The sequence below is a fragment of the Sylvia atricapilla genome, chromosome Z (assembly GCF_009819655.1).
Source record: "Sylvia atricapilla isolate bSylAtr1 chromosome Z, bSylAtr1.pri, whole genome shotgun sequence".
NCBI classification, from domain to species: Eukaryota; Metazoa; Chordata; class Aves; order Passeriformes; family Sylviidae; genus Sylvia; species Sylvia atricapilla.
In genome coordinates this window covers 80,165,795-80,184,023 of record NC_089174.1, presented here as the reverse complement: position 1 = coordinate 80,184,023, position 18,229 = coordinate 80,165,795, and the positions used below count along the sequence as shown (strand labels likewise).

The 18,229-nt window shown below is 45.7% G+C and overlaps 1 protein-coding gene across 1 annotated transcript; it reads left to right on the top strand.

Annotated features, from left to right (window-relative positions):
• Nucleotides 1-986: 986 nt before the first annotated feature.
• On the top strand, nucleotides 987-16,988 carry CD180 (CD180 molecule). Its single transcript, XM_066339589.1, is given in 10 exon segments — nucleotides 987-1,004; nucleotides 14,409-14,467; nucleotides 14,469-14,573; nucleotides 15,229-15,575; nucleotides 15,578-15,739; nucleotides 15,742-15,993; nucleotides 15,996-16,096; nucleotides 16,098-16,722; nucleotides 16,725-16,785; nucleotides 16,787-16,988. Coding segments are annotated over 10 exon segments (1,932 nt in total).
• Nucleotides 16,989-18,229: the final 1,241 nt, after the last annotated feature.

Below are 18,229 nucleotides of genomic sequence, written 5' to 3'. Positions count from 1 at the left end.
CAAAGTAAAGTAAAATAAAGTAAAGTAGAATAAAGTAAAATAAAATAAAATAAAATAAAAAATATGCCGTAGCACACTTGCTCCCCAAGGTCTGCTGTGAAATCCATGTTAGAATAGCTCCATCTCGTGGAAATCAGTAGCAGCAGTGGGAGCAAACAATGATCTGAAAGGAAACTGTAGGAAAACATTGGCAACTCGGTGTTTGTCCTCGTGTGCCAGCAGTGGGTTTGGTTCCATCCACAGGGGTTTTCCCAGCCCCATTTCTCCCAGAATTTCAGCCCGAATTGTAGGTTTGAAAAAAGGAAAAAATATCCATCTGCAAATCCAGCACAACTGGCATATTTTATTGGATTTTTGACATTTAACTGTAATATTTACACAGTTACTGTATGACCACGCTCAGAGCTCAGGGGCTGTGTGGTGGCTCCAACCTCTGTCACCCAGAGTTTCACTTCAGACAGTCTCCCAGAGAGACTCCCTCACCCCCATCACTCCCTGCTTCCATTGATTAATTTTCAGCTGTATCTGCACCTCAGCACTTTTTTCTTCTCTCTCATGTAGTTTCCCTCTGTCTGTAGCCCTGTGTGTGCACTTGTTAAATGGAGGGATCATCTGCACTGCAGAGCTCAAACACATTTCTGTCTTTAAGGACTTTCCAGTTTAGATAAGAAATTAATGAGGTTACAGTTTAAAAGAATAATTATTTACTCTTTCCTAATGTACTGTTGGATTTATTCTCTTTTTTAGCCAGACTCTGAGCTTTACATTCACATTAAAAAGTCACTTTAAAGTTTCCTTTTAAAGTGTGTTTAATCTATATCCTGAAAGAAGTGAATTTCAGCTTGAAGTACACGTCGTTTTGGTTTTACACTGTTACCACCACTTAGATTTATCTAAGTGATGAGAAAATCTTTCAGGACTTAGAGATCTAACAAACATCCCGTAAACTACACCAACAAGTCACCAGCACAGATCACTGAACGTACATGCAACAACCTCCTCAGGTAAAATTGCAGCTACCTGCAAGGTGCACAAACTCTTAAATAATGCTAAGAGGATTGATTACTCTGAAGAGAATTCCTCATTGTCTTCCCATGCTTAGGGTATCCCACAGTGCCTTAGCAAACAGTGCTGACAGGGCACGAAAGAAAAGGCCATGGAAAATGCTGTTAACTGAAAATCTAGACAAAGTCATGGTTGTGTCTCAAGTAACTAGCTAGGTTTTCCCCTGGCAGCAGGCAGCCAGCTAAATCAGCTACAAATTCCAGCTCCCCGAGGTCCTGCTCATTGCACAGTTCTGGGTACGACTCCTGCAAGATTGGGTCCACAGCAATTGCAGCTTGGGTATCCGAAAGGGTGAAGGAAAAAAAAAAGGCAAAACTAAATACAAACATAACATGAAGGCAAATTTTGGAAATCTTGTCAGGATCATAGGACTTTTCATTTCTGCTCTTGCTCACTCCACTGTCCTCTGGTAGAGTCATTTCCACTTGTGTGTAGAACAGTCCATTTGCACAGTCCTATTGCCCACACCCAGCTTGTGCCATTTATACAAACCAGGCAAAGCCTACCCAGGGCAGGCTTACTACCCACAAACAGCAGCACAACGAAAGACACTGCTGTTTCTACCACACCAACACAACATCTCAAACTTCCTCTCTGTTCATCAAAACGGAGTGCCAGTGCCCAACATCCAGTGTTTGTTTAAGACCCACTCTTCTGTGACCTGAGGAAAATATGCACCCCAGGGTGCAGGGCAGAGACCCGTGTCTGCCCCAAGCAGAGCAGCTGGGATCAGCAGCATGACAAAACACAAATCACACACCCTCTGAGAACATGTCTTTAAACATGGTTTTGTCCCCACAAGATGAGGGTGACAGCTCCGACCAGGTGGAGGAGCAGCAGAGGGGATGAGGGCTGCAGTGCCACCAGCCTGCAAGTGCTGCAGACAATGTCAGGAGGAGGAAAGGGTCGATTGGTCTCAGCTGTTGACAGCAAAATAAGCAAGGAGTTAAATGAGAGCAAGGAAAATACAGCTATACCAAGAGGAAAAAGCCTGTAGCTGACAGCGGGTGTAACAGGCAATGGCCCCCAGTGGCAGAGGAAGCACTGACTGTCAGCCAGCACCATCCCAGAGAGTTTGTCATCACTGCCTGGGAGGATGGAGCCCAGGCACCGCTCCCTTCTTTTTGGACAGAGAGATCAGCCATGCCAGGCCTTCCCTGCTATGAGGTGGCTGTTCAGCTGCAGGAGTCACCCCAGAGAGAACGGAGAGCTGGGGAACAGTCCCTTGAGAATTTCACTTCTTTCTTTAAAGTTATTGCAGAACACCAAGGGAAGGCTTTGGCTTGCTTCTGGTATTTCTTTGAAGGAAACTGGGATTTTGGAGGGGTGGCAATATGCAAAGAACTAATATCCAGACAAGCTCTGATGTGCTTTCTCTGATAGAAATAAAACCATGCCAAAGACTGAGTTACCAAGTGAAACCCTTTCAAAAGACTAATGACTAAACTGCAGACTATTACCCATGACAATACTCAAGGCCATGCATCCAGAGATTTTTCAGGAGGCTGAGGAGCAAACCAGGATCTGACAAACTCCACAAGTTGGAGTAAACATTTGGCAAATTCTTATCCTCGTACATAGTTTTGGAAACAGGGATCAGGTAATTGGTATATATATATATATATAAAAAGAAAAACACATGAAAGTTGGCATTAGAGCAGACAGGGTTTCAGGAGCAAATATCTGGTGAGAGAAATCACCTCCAGAAATGTCCCCAGGTCATTGGTTACTGCTGGCAAGAGGGGTCAAGGCTGACTAGCTCTGCACAAGTGGAATCACTCCTCCCATACCCCCACCTCTAGTCTGGCTGAGTGATAACAATTTACCCTTTCAAAACCATCTAATAGAAGCAGCTTATTAGCAGCACCCAACTGCAGCCTCAACACCCAGCAGCTGCATAAAGAACAAAACCCTGAATTTTAGCAAAGAGGCTGGTTTGTTCTCCCACCAGCAAATCAGATCAGTCAAGGATTCCTACTTGGCAAGAAAGGCAAGACCACCATGAGTCCCATCTCTGAAGGATGGAGACAACAAAGGAAGAAATGCTATGCTGTGGCAAAATGTATTTATTTTGACATATTCCTGAATGGAGAATGCATTTCCCATCATTACATCATGTTATAACCAGTAGTTACCTGGCAGCTGGGTAGATGATCATCAGGCGAAGGTCATCATGAAAGATAAGAATTTTTTAATATGAATGGGGGAGAAATAGGAGGGAAAGTTGAGAAATTAATTGAAGCAAAAAAAAAACACTGCTGAAACATCGCTTCACTGTCCCAAAACATCTGGTTGAGCATGACCCATGGGTTTTCTGTGTTACTGTGGCAGGTTCAGGTTTCTCCCATCACTCTCACCCACCCTGAGCAGAAGCTCAATGCTCCTGCAGTTCAGCAGGAGGGGGAGAGGTGGCTCTCACCTGCTGACACAGTCTCACCAAGGCCACTCTGACCTGAAGAACCATGGAAACCCTCTCACAGACAGGTGTGCCTGGAACACTTCAAACACACTTTGAATGCAGCTATGGCTCCTCACCAGCATTCTTCCTTGAAAGCAGCAGAGGTTTCTCTCTTATCTTCCCAGAGTTCTGTATAAAACAATTCATGTTGCTTAGCAACAGGGCTTCCTTTTAAGATGCTCTTTTGTAATTTCAAAGCCTCCATGCCAGTTCTTTAAATAGTCTGAACTCACACCAGCTTCCTCAGTTTGGCTCTTTTCCTTTATTTCTGCCTGATTTCCTTCCATTGCAAGGTTAATATCTGTGTCCAGCCAAACCAAAACCAACAAAAATGCAATTTCCAGTGATTAGTCCAGCCCCACTGGATAAGAGCTAATAACTTCCTTTTCCCCAAAGCCACACCAGGCAACACCCAATAGAGACCAGTAAGGAAAAGGGACACTAAAAAGGGTTTTAATTCTGACTTTTTGTTTGCTGCTCAAGTCAGAACTGTTGCAATTACTAGGTTTCTCTATTGTTTGTTTAAAATCTAGGATTTAGGACTTGTTCAGCCAAATTTGTCAGATTCTGTATTGTTTGGAGAGAAGAATAATGGCTTGTTACTAATCATTGAAATCTGCATTTTATCTTAGCTTTATAGTGCCTTTACAGTATTATAAAGCACTCACTCCCATGAGGACCAAGAACAATGAGTATTTTGCTTGCTAAGCACAGAACAGAGGCTGAATTTTTGAGACAGAGAGAAGTCTTACAGCTGTTTCAAATGTTAACAGGAAGCTCCAGCACTGAGATCCTCAAGAGATCATCTGATTTTTGAAAAAGCACAAGCTACTCAAGCAAGATAACACAGCAACAGTGGCTACAGAGAACCAGTGTCTGCAGGGAGCATATAGGAGATAGAAGAAGAAGCAGCATGGATGAACACAACACCAGTAATTAATCTGTTGCTAATTAATCATGTCAGCATTTTCCTTCCTACTTAGTGCCTTTGTCCTGGCCATTTTTAGTCTGCATTTCATAGGGCTTCACACAGTTCCACACGCCCCAGCCATGGCAAACTCAGCTTTCTGACCACCAGTAGGGTTCAGGATGAAGGCACAGAGGCCCTTTGTCCCCTGCCCTCTAGGAAGCTGCAGTCATCACCTGAAAGTTTGTTCATCTTGTCTGCTAAAAACACAGCACTGCTGCCTCCTCTGCAGCCGGGGATTCCAGGGCTTGGAGCAGCAGGAGTACCCTGGGTAAGAGCCTGCACCATGGATCCTTTTGAAATGTACCACACATAAAATCTGCTACAGAACAATCCAGCAGTGGAGAGGCAACCAGAGGAGTGCTCCCTTTATTTGTTTGGAATATTTCTGTTCACAATGCCCACATCATGTGTCTGGTCCCTTTCTTCCAATGGGCATCCAGGTCACTCTCTGTGCCAGTGGTTTTCTCAAGTCATGAAAATTTTGGATTGAAGCTGAGGTGTGTTTTCAGCACTAAACTCAGCCTTCAGTTCCAGAGAAAGAAGCTGTTTGTTTGGTCACCTGCCAAGGAGAGGTGGCAACCAGAGGAAGAGGAATCTCTGGGGCAGGGGCATGCTGTAGCTTGGTCTCTGGCTGCCTAAAACATCCCCTGGGCAAGCTGGGAGAGCACCACAGGTGCAGTCCTGCAACTCTTGTCCCACTTGTGTCCCTACCACCCCCAAGAGATGGCAAAGGGATATTGCTTACCTGCCCAGACTGTGGGATGGAGAGCACACCTGGCTGCTATCTCCTGCCCTTGTTTAGGATTTCAGAAAGATCTATTGCTGCAGCATGAGGCAAAGGAGTTTCACATGAAGTGTGGTAAAGTTGGCCATGTTCTACATCAGCTGTTACTCCCTGACAGTGATTTATCCTCTTGCTTCATCACTTTGTTTTAGGCTTTTCCTTAGAGTGCAGCCTGAGCCTGCAGCACCTGCTGCACGGGCAGCAAAGGTTTTCCTGCTGGGAAATACAGGTTTGGGTTAGAGCAGGTGGTCCTGGTCCTTCCCAGCTGCCATGCCTCACCTTTTTGTGGTACCATGCAGCCACAGCAGGGGAATAGTCACAGCCCAAATCCCACAGCAAATACTGAGTTCCTAGCATCCAGCATTCAAACATTTGGATCCCTATCTCATTTGTAATACCAAAGAAAACAACAAATGAGGAAAATCATACTTGAAGGAAATAGCTGAAAAGTATTTTAATCCTTTCATCCTGTGTAGGATTTACAGGTATTCTGGAAGCCTTGCTGCATTGAGTTACCAATCCCTTTGTCTTCAGAGCTGTGGAAGGCCCAGAGATTGACATGATTTATCTTTTTAAAAAGAGAGAATTAACATCTCATAAGGATTCTGAAGGTACTAAAGTCTTTTAAATATATGTACACAACTAAATGCACTTTGGTTTCTTCTTTATTTTAAACACCTTGGATTGATCCTCACTTATTCCTACAGATATTACACATGTTTTTCAGGTTCATTCAACCTGCAGCATCTCTTGGTGCCTGGGTTTTTGGAGGTGTGGCACTGAGTGATCCAACTGGGACTCTTTCCTGACACAGGAGCCAGGCCTGGCACAGGGTCAGCCAGCTGGATTTGACCTCACAGGATTTCCCTTCCACCCAGCCAGCCATCCTCCCACCCAGGTGGAGAGGCTTCTGCAGGACCCATGATCCCACCAGGAGCAGGACTCACCCTTCTGTGTCAGGGATGGGAATTGGCACACTGTGCCTTCCAAATTGTGCCAACAGTGCCTTGTCTGTGGGCCCGTGCCCTGGGCTGAGCTGGGGGACACAGCAGCACTTCACTGCCACTCCCTGCTAGGAGTGACACTACCTCCCTGGTGGTTTTTAGGTGAGGGGAGATCCATCACCTGTGAGAGACACTGCGAGTGACTCACTGCCTCCTGGTGACTTTTGTGAGCTGTTCCTCCTGTCTAGTTCAGGGCACCAGTTTAGAACAGGGAACCTGGGGATGTACCACCCTCTCTGGAGCAATCTGCAGGGCAGGCTGGCTGGGGTGCCACAGTACTGGAGGGGCAGATGGAGGCAGCAGTGTGCTCAGCCCTCTGCAGCATCTCACAAGCATTCTGTGACAAGTACAGAGGTCAATTATTACTGCTGGTGTTTGCATGCTCCTAAATTTTCCCCATCATCAATAGTGGAAAGAGTTTCAACCAAGCACAGAGAAAATATTGTTAGGAGCAGCAAATTATTCTTGAGGGGACTGTCCCAGCTACCCCTGTGGTCTGACAGCCACCCTGGATGCAGTGATGGAGAAAAAAATCTACCCAGCACTTGAGTAGATTTACCAAAAAAATTTTTTTTACAATACTAGAAAAAATCTACCCAGCAAACACCAGCATGCAGAAGAGGAGGAGTACTGAGCATGGGGAGTGGATCAGCCTGCAGCAGCCCTGGCTGTAGCTGTCACAGAGGGTCTGCAACCTTCCCAAGCCCATTGGGAATGCTACCATTCCCAAGGTAGCAAAGCCCATTACCAACATCAAAACCCACTCCCACTAGCTACTGCCATGAACTTTTACTCCTCCCCATTTTGCCTTAACAGCATGAAGAGCTAAATTAATCTGATAGGCACACATAATGAATAATTCAAATATCCCTATTAGTCTGTTTTGCTAAGCTCAACAATTACTTAAGCACACGGTCAAGAAGAGGAACTTCAGTCACCCAGTATTAATTCCTTAACGAATTCTTCATTACCCAAAGTGTGCAGTTTTGGGAGCCTCAGTGTAAGATGTAAAGCTACTAGAAAGTGTCCAAAGAAGGGTAACAAGGGTGGTGAAGGGCCTTGGGGGAAACCGTGTGAGAGGCTGAGGTCACTTGGTCTGCTCAGCCTGGAGGAGACTGAGGGGAGCCCACTGCAGTCACATCTTCCTCATGAGGGGAAGAGCAGAGGCAGGCACTGATCTCTTATCTCTGGTGAGCAGTGACAGGACCCAAGGGAATGGCCCGAAGCTGTGTCAGGGGACATTTGGTTTGGGTATTAGGAAAAGGTTTTTCACCCAGAAGATGGCTGGGTGCTGGAATAGTCTCTCCAGGGAAGAGGTCACTGCACCACGTCTGCCAGGGTTTGAGAAGCGTTTGGAGAATGCTCTCAGGCACATGGTGTGATCTTTGGAATGGGCCAAGAGTTGGGCTTTAAGATCCTTGTGTATCACTTTTCATTCAGGTTATTCTCTGATTCTATGAAATTGAGTTAGGCCTAGAACTCATTATTTGAATAATAAATCTTCCCATTTTCTCAACAGCCCCACTTGCTCACCCCACTTCCAAAAAAATCCCAGAAAAGGAAAAGAAAAAAACCACACACACACACCAAAACAAAAGTGTCCCCAAAACAAACAAACCAAAAACACAAACAAAATCTAAACCAAAACTTGCTAAAACAAGAAACATCTCTGGAGCTATTCCTGCTTTCTTACATGACACTAGTTCCTTGATGCATAATAATAGGCTTCGCTGCACCGCAGAATGAAACATGATTAGCTTTGGCTGATGCCCTTCTTGATTCAAAGGAGTTTTCATATGAAATAAATACCTCGTTCATTTTAATTTGAGGGTTTTGGTATGGATGGTCTGAGGAACCATCTGTGCCACCAGGGCTTACAGTCTCCAAAAAAATATGTCATAGGATGCAAGTGTGAATCCAAACTGCTTCACCCCTGGAAAGCAAGCAGGGATCACAGCGTGTGGAGGTTTCACCCTGGCTGGATTCCAGGCACCCATCACGCCCCTCCCCAGCTGGACAGGGAAGAGAAAATACAACAGAGGTTCATAAGCTAACATAACGACACGAGAGATCACGCAACAAATACCATTACAGCCTAAACAGACTGAACATGGGGATATTAAGTAAAATTATTACCAACTGAATCAGAGCAGGATAACGAGAAGTAAAAACAAACCTTAAAACCATCTTGTCCCCACCACTCCCTCCTTCTCAGACTCTATTTGCTCCTGCTCAGTAGCACAGGGAGGGGAGGTTATGGTCAGTTCATCACAGATTGTTCTTGCAGCTGCTCAGGGAGGGGATTCCTCCCACAGGAGACAGGTTGCTGCTGTTACGGACATGAAAGAATGAAGCAGGTAGTAGAAAGGTCAGCAGGAAAGTTCTGTCTTTATTTTTTTGACTCCATTTTATATACACTTTGATCAGAAGGCAGAAGACTGGTTACACAGGTTGCCACCACTTTGACCTCATTGGTGAACATCACCATCCATCAGAGGAGAAATATGCAAACAAAACATATAAGTTCTAATAATATACACAGTTTTCTTGAAGCTGCATAAGAATAAAGTGCAAACAATGAAAAGTGAGCAAACTTAAAACAACAGTTCTTCATGAACTGCTGCAGTGTGGGTCACTCTTCCATGAGGAGCAGTGCCTGCTCCATCATGGGTTTCTTCCTGTGAGATGCAATCCTTCAGGCACAGCCTGCTCCAGTGTGGGTCCCCACAGGTCACAAGTCCTACCAGGAAACCTGCTCCAGCACGGGCTCCTCTCTCCGTGGGTCTGGAGGTCCCTGCCAGGACCCTGCTCTGGCACAGGCCTCCCACGGGGTCACAGCCTCCTGTCAGCACCCTCCTGCTCTGGCCTGGGTCTCCTCCAGGGGCTGCAGGGGGATCTCTGCATCCCCAGGGACCTCCATGGGCTGCAGGGCACAGCTGCCTCACCGTGTCTGCACCAGGGGCTGCAGGGGAACCTCAGCTCTGGTGCCTGCAGCACCTCCTGTCTCTCCTTCACCAACCCTGCTGTCTGCAGGGCTGTTCCTCTCACATATTCTCACCCTGCTCTTCTCTGGCTGAATTACATTTGCACAGTAACTTTTTTTCCGTCTCAAATCTGTTATTACAGAGGCATTACCACCATTTCTAATTGGCCCAGCCTTGGCCAGGGGCACGTCCATCCTGGGGCCTCCTGGCTCTGGATCTGCTGGGCATAAAGGAAGTTTCCAGCAGCTTCTCACAGAAGATGTGGCATCCTCCTACCAAAACCTGTCCATGCAAATCCAATGCATAGGGACACACCAAGCCTCAGCTTTTGAGTGTTAACAGGGGAAAACAAGGAGCAAACATACCAACCAAACTCTTCAGGACTTTTTGTGACCAGCTGCAGGGCAAGCAGGGTTTCCAGCACACACAGAACTGGTTGGGGAAGAGGCAGAGCTGTGAGTGGAATGCGGAGTCAGCTTTTCAGCTTATCATTGAGATAAGGTATTTTCTTTTGTACACTATAAATTAAAGACAAGGGAAGAAACCCCAGCCAATCAGGTCAGCACAGAAGCTTTCTAGCAGCTGAGAAATACACCAGCAGGGCACTGGTTCTGTGGCCTCTCATTGCCTGCCAGCCCCAACAGGCCACCCTACAGGTTCAGGCAAGTATGCAAAATGGAGTGAGCTCTGCAGTTCTGGCAGCTTCCCTCCTGCCTTGGCGAGTCCTGCCCTCTCCTCAGCTGCCTGCAGGAATGAGTATGGCTCAGCACGGCTCAGGTGAACCCTGAAATCAGCTCCAGCTACCAGCACAGCTGTGGCCTTCATGCACTGCTTCAGAGCCAAAGATGCTGATTTTGTGCTTCTCCTTAGCACGAGAGAAGTTCATGTGTCTTCACCTTCCTGGGTGCTGACCTCGATGCATTCCAAATGGCATCCTGATTACTGGAAGCTTCCCTGACTGAGTACAGGGTCTGGATCAGCTCTGTGGGGCTGAGACACATTTTCTGAGCACAGTGAGTTTTCTTCATGCGTTTTTCTCTTTGGTGGCGAAGAAAGAGTGCCACTTACAGCAACGAAGTTGTCAAGCTAATTGATACACTCAGTTGTTTGAGAAAAGAAGGAAAAAGGTTGAGCTGTTTGGCTGAAGCTGATGCTCAGCCCTGGGCAGTCAGGACTCCTGACACCTCTGGCTGGCTGGGACAAGATCCCCTCCTGCAGCTTCCCACTTGTCCCAGGGATGGTTAGAAATATTGCCTCTCTTCACAACAGTGATCATTCTCTGTAACCTAAATACTAGAGGAAGAGTGTAAATTTTCAGATTGAGGTATTGCCTTCTAGCTTTACTCTTTGTGCTGCTGTAATTGTCTATCAGCAACTCAATCCTTTTTGCAAAAGCTTAGGCAGAGATCCTAGTGTCACAGAATGGTTTAGGCTGGAAAAGATCTGCAAGACCACGGAGTCCCCTGTAAAATCAGTATTTTTACCCTGTAAAACTCGTATTACGAAGTCCACCACTGCCACCAACCCCTAAAGGAGAACTCTTACTCTCAGATAGTTTGTAAGATTTTTTGCCTTTCCTAAGTGATGAATCAAATTTTGTTCAACTCAAGTTTCCCACTACATTAAATGCCCCTTTGGTAGTGTGCTACAGTCTCATCTGCACTACCCTGCAGAGACATTCCAGTCCACATTAACCTGAAGACAATTTTTTCTCACTTTACCCATTTTAAAAATCCGTTCTGCCTCAGAAAATCATCACTGCACAGTAACCTGACTATATTTAAAGCAGGCAAGTTCCTGTTTCGCTCTGAAACTACTGTTTTGCTCACTCTGGGTTCAGCCTGTCTTCTCATTGCAACCTGCCTTCCCACCAGCTCCCACGTTTGTCTGGCCTCTCTGCTCAGCCTCACTTCCACTCAGAGAAGACAGCACAAGATCATCCAGTGTGATGGCTTTGGCTCCTTTTCCTGCCAAGTTTTGGATTAATATACAGGATTCACAGTTTGGTGTTTAGATTTAGTGTTTATTTCCTCCCTGTTACAGCCTCACGAGCTGTGAGCTCTGACTGGCAAGTTAGAGAAATGAGGTAAAATGAGGAGTGCTCCTCTATCTCTAAAAGGCCTTTTCAAGGACAATCCATCCAATTATGAAATGCCACCTAAATTATTTTTACTTTAAGCCTAACAACTAACCATTTGAAGCTGGCAATGTGGACTTCACCAACCAGTTACAGAAAACCACCCAAACCCATGAAGAAGAAAGAAGAAGGTGAAAAAGGAGGATTTAAACAATGCCCAAAATCCTCCATATTGCTTCACATATATTACTGTATACTAAACCCCCAAAATTCTCAGTTTCCAGAATTCCAACAATTCAGTGCAGAAACCTGCCTCTCCACATTGGCCTGGGATTTATATCTTCTGGTTTGCTCACCTGTGCCAGCTGCAGAGCACCCAGCACTGCAGAGATGGTGTGTGTGGAGGGGAGTGACAGCCACCATCCCTCTCAGTGAGCAGCAGCTGCAGACATTGGGGTAAACACCTGCAAATGCCTGAATGTTTCCAGTTCCCATGGGATTTACTTTAAGGGAAGCTGAAGGTCGTTATCAGAGGAATAAGAAAGCTGTATTGGTGTATGCTTAGGGAAATCAGCCACTGTCTCTCCTCCTCCTCAGCCCTGTACATCTGAGCATCCTCACACCCTCTCCCACCACTGATGAGGACTTTGGGAGCCCAGAAAACCAGCACTGTGCTTCATCCCACAGAGAGCCTGAAGGATGGTAAAGGTTCCTAGGGGTGTTTAATAAGTATGAGAGATAGAGGAGAGATATAGGGACTTTACCTCTGTGCTGTGCTCTTGATACACAAATTTGTACACAGTGGAGGTATAATGATACCTCAATTTGCTGTTTGGTTGGTGTGCAATACCACATGAGAATAGTAAGAAAGTATCAGGGTTTTCCAGGGGCAGGAGAAAAGACTGACTCAATAGATTTTCTTTTTCCTCAATACTTTCTTTTATCTTTGCTTTTCTTCTCTTTTTTTCTTTTATCTAATTTTTTCTATTCCAAGTGGGAGACAACAGAAAAAAGACCTGCAAGGTTTTTGGTTCAGGGAAGAAGCAGAATGGAAAAGCAGCCCTATGAAATGCACACCTGGGGCTAACAGCAAATTCCTCATTGAATTAAATCTACAAATCTCTGAGCACTCAGAACTGCACAACAGGATTCCCCTTGGGATAGTTTCTCCTCAGTTCACTGCGAGAGCCACTCCACGCCCTGAAGCATATGGAGAGAGCTTATTTACTCACTCTTTTATCTGAATGGCAAAACATAGGCACTCTTCTCATTTACTGTGACAGTCAAATTATTTTTATCTGTCTGAACTACACATAGCAGCAGTTAGCTCCACAGGTTCTCCTTTGCTTACCAGCATTGAGTTATAGGTCCACATTTTGTCATTTTTTTGTAGGTGCTGAAGCTGTATCAGTGCTTTTAGGCTGGGCCTGGGTCCCTGTGTTATCACAGCAGGTTCTGGGCTCGTTTTCTGCCCCCAGGCCATGCCCAGCATCTCCATGTGGGGGCCTCATCCCTCCTTGCTGCTGCTGTCCCTGGGTGCTCACTGAACTCCAGCTGGGACCCAGCACACCAGAGGGACCTGGGCAGCCAAGGAGCTGCACTCCCCACACGGATTTTTGCACTGACAGCCCCACTCCACTTCCTCTCACCACACTGCTGCTGACATCCTTCTGCCCCTGCCTGCTCTGTCCACAGCAGTGGAGGCACACCTTGCTTCCCTGGCACCCTTCAGCCACAGGACTTGTGCTTAAAGGAAAGGAGGAAAATGTTCACCAAACCCAGACTGTGGTTTGCAACAAACACTACTGCTCTTCTCCTGAGGCTACTGAGTGCAAACACAGCCCACCTGCCTCCTCTAAGGCAGAGACGTGGTTTAGCCTCAAGCACTCACAGCTGTGTCCACAGACAGACCCGAGCCCCCTGCACTGCTCCCCAGGGCCACACGTGCACCTCAGCAAACCCCAAGGGACCCCAGGGCACACACCTGCACTGTGCCCTACACCCAGGGCTCCAGGGCATCCTCCTCTGGACACACAGCTGCTGCCCTGCTCTCTTCCACGAACACGAACACACGTAAAGTGCTCGTGTTGGCCAACTGTGCCATACATGTATTGACTTCCCCACAGGATCAACACCTGTAAGGTTATGGGGCAGGGACCCACCAGAGCTGGGTACCACACAGCCCTGGGTACCCCAACCCTTCCTAGGCTGGCCCTGGGACCAGCCAGGAGCAGACATTCCTCTGTCCTTTGGGAGGGGAGGTGGGTGTGGAGGAGGCTGGGATGAGTGCAATGCAGTGAGCATTCCCACAGCCCATCAGCACAGCAGCTATTTCAGGGTGGCAGTATCCTGGCTCTGCTTGGCTTTCATGCAGTCAAGCACATTCAGTGAATTTCCCTGGTATCCAGAGCTGACTTCTCTATGCAATACCTGGACTTATTTTCACTTAAAACTGAAGTGTCTTTGTAGACGTTTGGAAGACTTAGCATATCAGGCATGATCTTTGTCTAGTCTGAGCTAAACATTCCTGCTCTCTCCTGACTGCAGTGTGTAACTGAATTCATATCCAATTAATTTGGCCACATTCCTTCTAGAAACATTTTCCAGACCTGCTCTTTGCTACTTCCCCTCTGTAAGGTTTACTTAAGAGCTCTTAAAGTAAGTTTTGTTACAAGACTCATGACATTCACAATTTAAAACTACCTTGTGGAGATCTCTTTTTAAGGATTAGTAATTCATTCAGAAGAGTAAGCAATCCTCATATGTGCTAACTTCGATAAGAAAGTGCTGCAGATGAGACACTTCAAATTAATACAAGAGAGATTTAAGGCACTCGTTTTAAAAACACTTCCCAAAACCCCAGGGCTATGCACTGCAAGCCTGTGCTGAGGCTTCCTAGGGTTTTAGCTGCTGCATTTTAAATAATTCAAAATTCTCTTTGGGTTATTTTGTGGATTGTGTTCGTTTGAAACGGGGGGGGGGGGAGGTGGATTTTCCAAGTGCCACGTTTTCCTATTTATATTCACAGTACATAATTCTTTCATTTTCACTGTGTATTTTCCACAGATTACAGAAAATAGAAGCTACAGCTGGGAAGGGTTAGGACTGAGAGAGGTTCCTGTGACCACCTGTCACAACAAAAACCCTCAATTTCAGCTTCAACGTGCTCCCTTCCCTCCAGAATTCAACCTTCTCTGACCTGAATTCCCTTCTCTACTTGGACTTCACAAGGTATGGAAGGAGCATCCTCACTTCTGCTCATCACAGTTGTGAACTCCTGTCAGAGACAGAGAATTCTGGAGCACACCACAGCAGCATCTTCCTGCCTTCACAGAGAAACCACTACCAGCACTTTCAGACAGCTGGTGAATTTTTTTGCTAAGCAGAGATTGATCTGTTTGGGCAGTATCTCAGCTTCTCCTCTAAGGCCACCACTTACAGTTCAGTGGGTGAACTGTTCCAGATATTACCACCTCTAAGACAGTAGTGACAGCAAAGTCACTGCAGCAGATTTTACTGATTTTCAATATTGTTCCCTAAAAACTAGAGAAAGATATGTTTGGCCCATGGAAGTGGCTGGCCTTTTTAACAGGAAAAGAGCTTTTCTTGTTAAGTTAGAGATTAAATACCTCATGTCTCCTGACTCCCACAAATGCCTCCTCACACCCATCATTTCAGGACAGGTTTTTCTTCTCAGCAGAACCTTGTAATTAAATGTGAACTTAAAAGTCCCAGGCAAGCATCACTGAAAACGACAGACACTTTTACCCTGGTGAAAGCAACAGGTTGTGGGATTTTACAGATACGAGGTGCAGTTTGTGTAATCACATTACCAGGACAGTTTGTGAGACAGGCCACTGATGCAGTTTCCTGTTGTTTTCTCAAGGTGTCAGATCAGCTGGGCGCATGACTGTGCCTTTCACAACAACAGGCAGCTGGAGACACTCCTGCTGACCAGAAACCAGCTTATGTTTCTGTCTGACACAGCATTTGCTGGGCCATGTTCCCTGGAGCATCTTAACACAGACAGGAATAACATGTTCTTCATCCCAGTGACAAATCTTGACAGCTTAGGTATCATCATCTTGGGCAGCTACCACATCTCTTCACTGCAGCTTCCTCTCAACTTTCCCATTGGAAACCTCAAATGCCTCAGTTTTTCAATGAACGGCATGCAGGCAATCACAGCAGGAGATGTACAAGCTCTACAGAAGACCAGCTCTGTAACTCTCATCCTGGCAATGACATTACATACCCTGAACCTGGATCTTTTCAGTCCTATTTCTACACTTTGTCCTTGGTGGGCTGAGCTGGCATCCCTGCAGCCCTGGTGAGGATACACAACTCCACAGCCCAGGCCCTTTGGCTGGGAAGATTTTACAGTGTGGAAAGGAGTCCTGCATAAGCCCAGATATTTCACAAGGGCTCTGTTTTATCTCTGTCAAGGATCTCTATCTGCAGGTACGGCACTTCAGAAATCTAAATGCTGACACATTTCAATGCTTAACCAGAAAGCTGGACCTAACCCAAACCCACATCCATGCACTGCCCCCTGGCATCAGTGGCAGGAGCTTGCTAGAGGAGATGGTTCTCAATGCAAACTGTTTTGAGCACCTCTGAAACACCAGCTCTGCTGCCTCCCCTTCCCTCACTGCCTCCACAGCAAGGGTAACTCACAGGTTCTGCAGCCAGGCTGGGGCTGTTTGGAGAAACTGGCAAAGCTTTTAAGCTAAAGTCACACTGAGAATTCTGACTTGCTGTAGGAAAGCTCTGAGAGCTTTGAGCAGACTTCATTACCTGAATCTGAGCCACAACACACACCTCCATCTCCAGGACATGCTCCTTTAGCACTGTGCTAGCTCAGAGCTGCTGGACTTGCCCTTCACTCCTCTCCCTATCAACACTTCACAGAGCCCCTTCCAAAATCTGCATCTCTAGCAACTGCTGAATCTTCCCTTGTCCCACATTAACACTACCATTCAGCATTTCTTTCAAGGCTTGAAAAATCTCATGTTCTTGGACCTTAGTCAAAATAACTTCGAGCTGGGGATTATGCCAAAGGACAAACTGTTCTAACAGCTATCCAATTTAGAGGTGCTAATATTACCATCCTGCGAGCTGACAGCAATAGGTAACCAAGTATTTCACAACATCAGGAAGTTACAGCATGTTCATCTGCGTTACAACAAATGTACTGCATTCAGCACAGATGCATTTCCAAATCTCAAGAGTGTCTACCTCAGCTGTGCCCATAACAGCATCCACATTTTACCAGGTGACCAGCTCGTGTCCCTGGTTGGCTGTTGCACAATCCATTAAAACTACAACCTTCTGGACTGCACCTACTCTAAAATTTATTTAATCACCTGGTACAAGCACACCAGGATAAAATTGAAGACTCTGAAGGAACAGGCGCTCTGAATCCAAATTGCTGGCTGGGTTCAGCTGGCCACCATCTCACTCCCCTGCGGGAAGGACACATCAGGAATCATTGCAGTTCTCCTGGCTGTTCTATTCTGTAGTGCCATCTTCATTTGGGGTGCTCACTAGTTCAAGCAAAATTACCAGCAATTGCAAGTCAGCAGGGACAGAGAAAATATCTACAGCAACTGCATTAAGCTGGAAGACAAATCACTGTTTTTGTGACATGTATTTTCTTAACTTTTGTAATACCCTCTCTGCCTGTATCTAAAACTTTTAGAAAAATAATGAAAAAATTACAATTGAAAAAATAAATTATGACCTTAATCTTGAAAATTAGTAACTTATGGAGAAATCCCAGTTCAGTTGTAGCCTTATTGTACCAGTACTGTGCCAAATGCACTTGAAAAATCCAACAGCCAAAATACAAATGCTGTTCTCTTTAAAAAAAGAAAACCTAACCACCCCCAAACCAAAAAACAAAAAAAAACAAAAAAAAACAAAAAAAAAAAAAAGGAAAAAAAAGGAAAAAACCAAAACAAAACCAAAAACAACCAAACAAAAAAACCCAACAGACAAACAACCCCAAAACAAACAAAAAAACCCCAAAACAAAAAAGCCCAAACCAAAAACCAACCAAACAACAAAATCCCCTTCCAACCAAAACCCCCAACCAAATTCCACCCTCTATCAAATTCTCTAGAAAACCAATGTTTTATAAGAGTTAGCACTAGTGAACCCCACTCTGCTAAAACAAAACAAAAGAACTATTTGTGAAGAACAGATAGATTTATAGTCACATGGCTGCAGGACCGACAGAAACCCTATGTGCCACCTCTGATTTTTTAAAATATTTCTTTAAAATACTTTGGATCCTTAGAGAATTCCTGGCCATTGAAGTTCTGTCTATCCATCTTTAAGCCTGGGACACGCCCTGCTCCTGTGTTCTTTTCTAACTCCACAGTAAGTAAAGACAGAATGATCTTTAACTATAAAATTGTAGATCTGTGGGTCTAATCTGTAGGTCCAATATTCTGTTTGCTTGCACAGGGCAAAACCCCTCAGTGCTGACAGATACGAGCCATTCCTCTGCCAGTCTGAAGTGGACTGCTCCTTTCAGCCACAGCCCAGGTGAGAAAACCAGAGGCTGCAAAGGGGCAGGGCACTGGACAACCTCATCCCACAGGTGCTCCTGGGCCAGCAGCTACTTCACGCTGTCTTTGGTGTGCATCCCTGGAGTGAATTCAGAGACAATGACCCCTGCTACCATTGGATGTGCAACAGCTAGGCAGGAATAAAGACTTTATATAAAAGGAAATTGTTTCTCTGCCATCACTGGGTGAGTAAACCCAGAGCAAGGCAAAGTTATGTGCATTGGACCAAAGATCTAATGGGAGCTCACCAGGCCCACTCATCTGCCCTGTCTCATCATGAAGTCATTTCTATTTACTTAGTACTTTAGTATC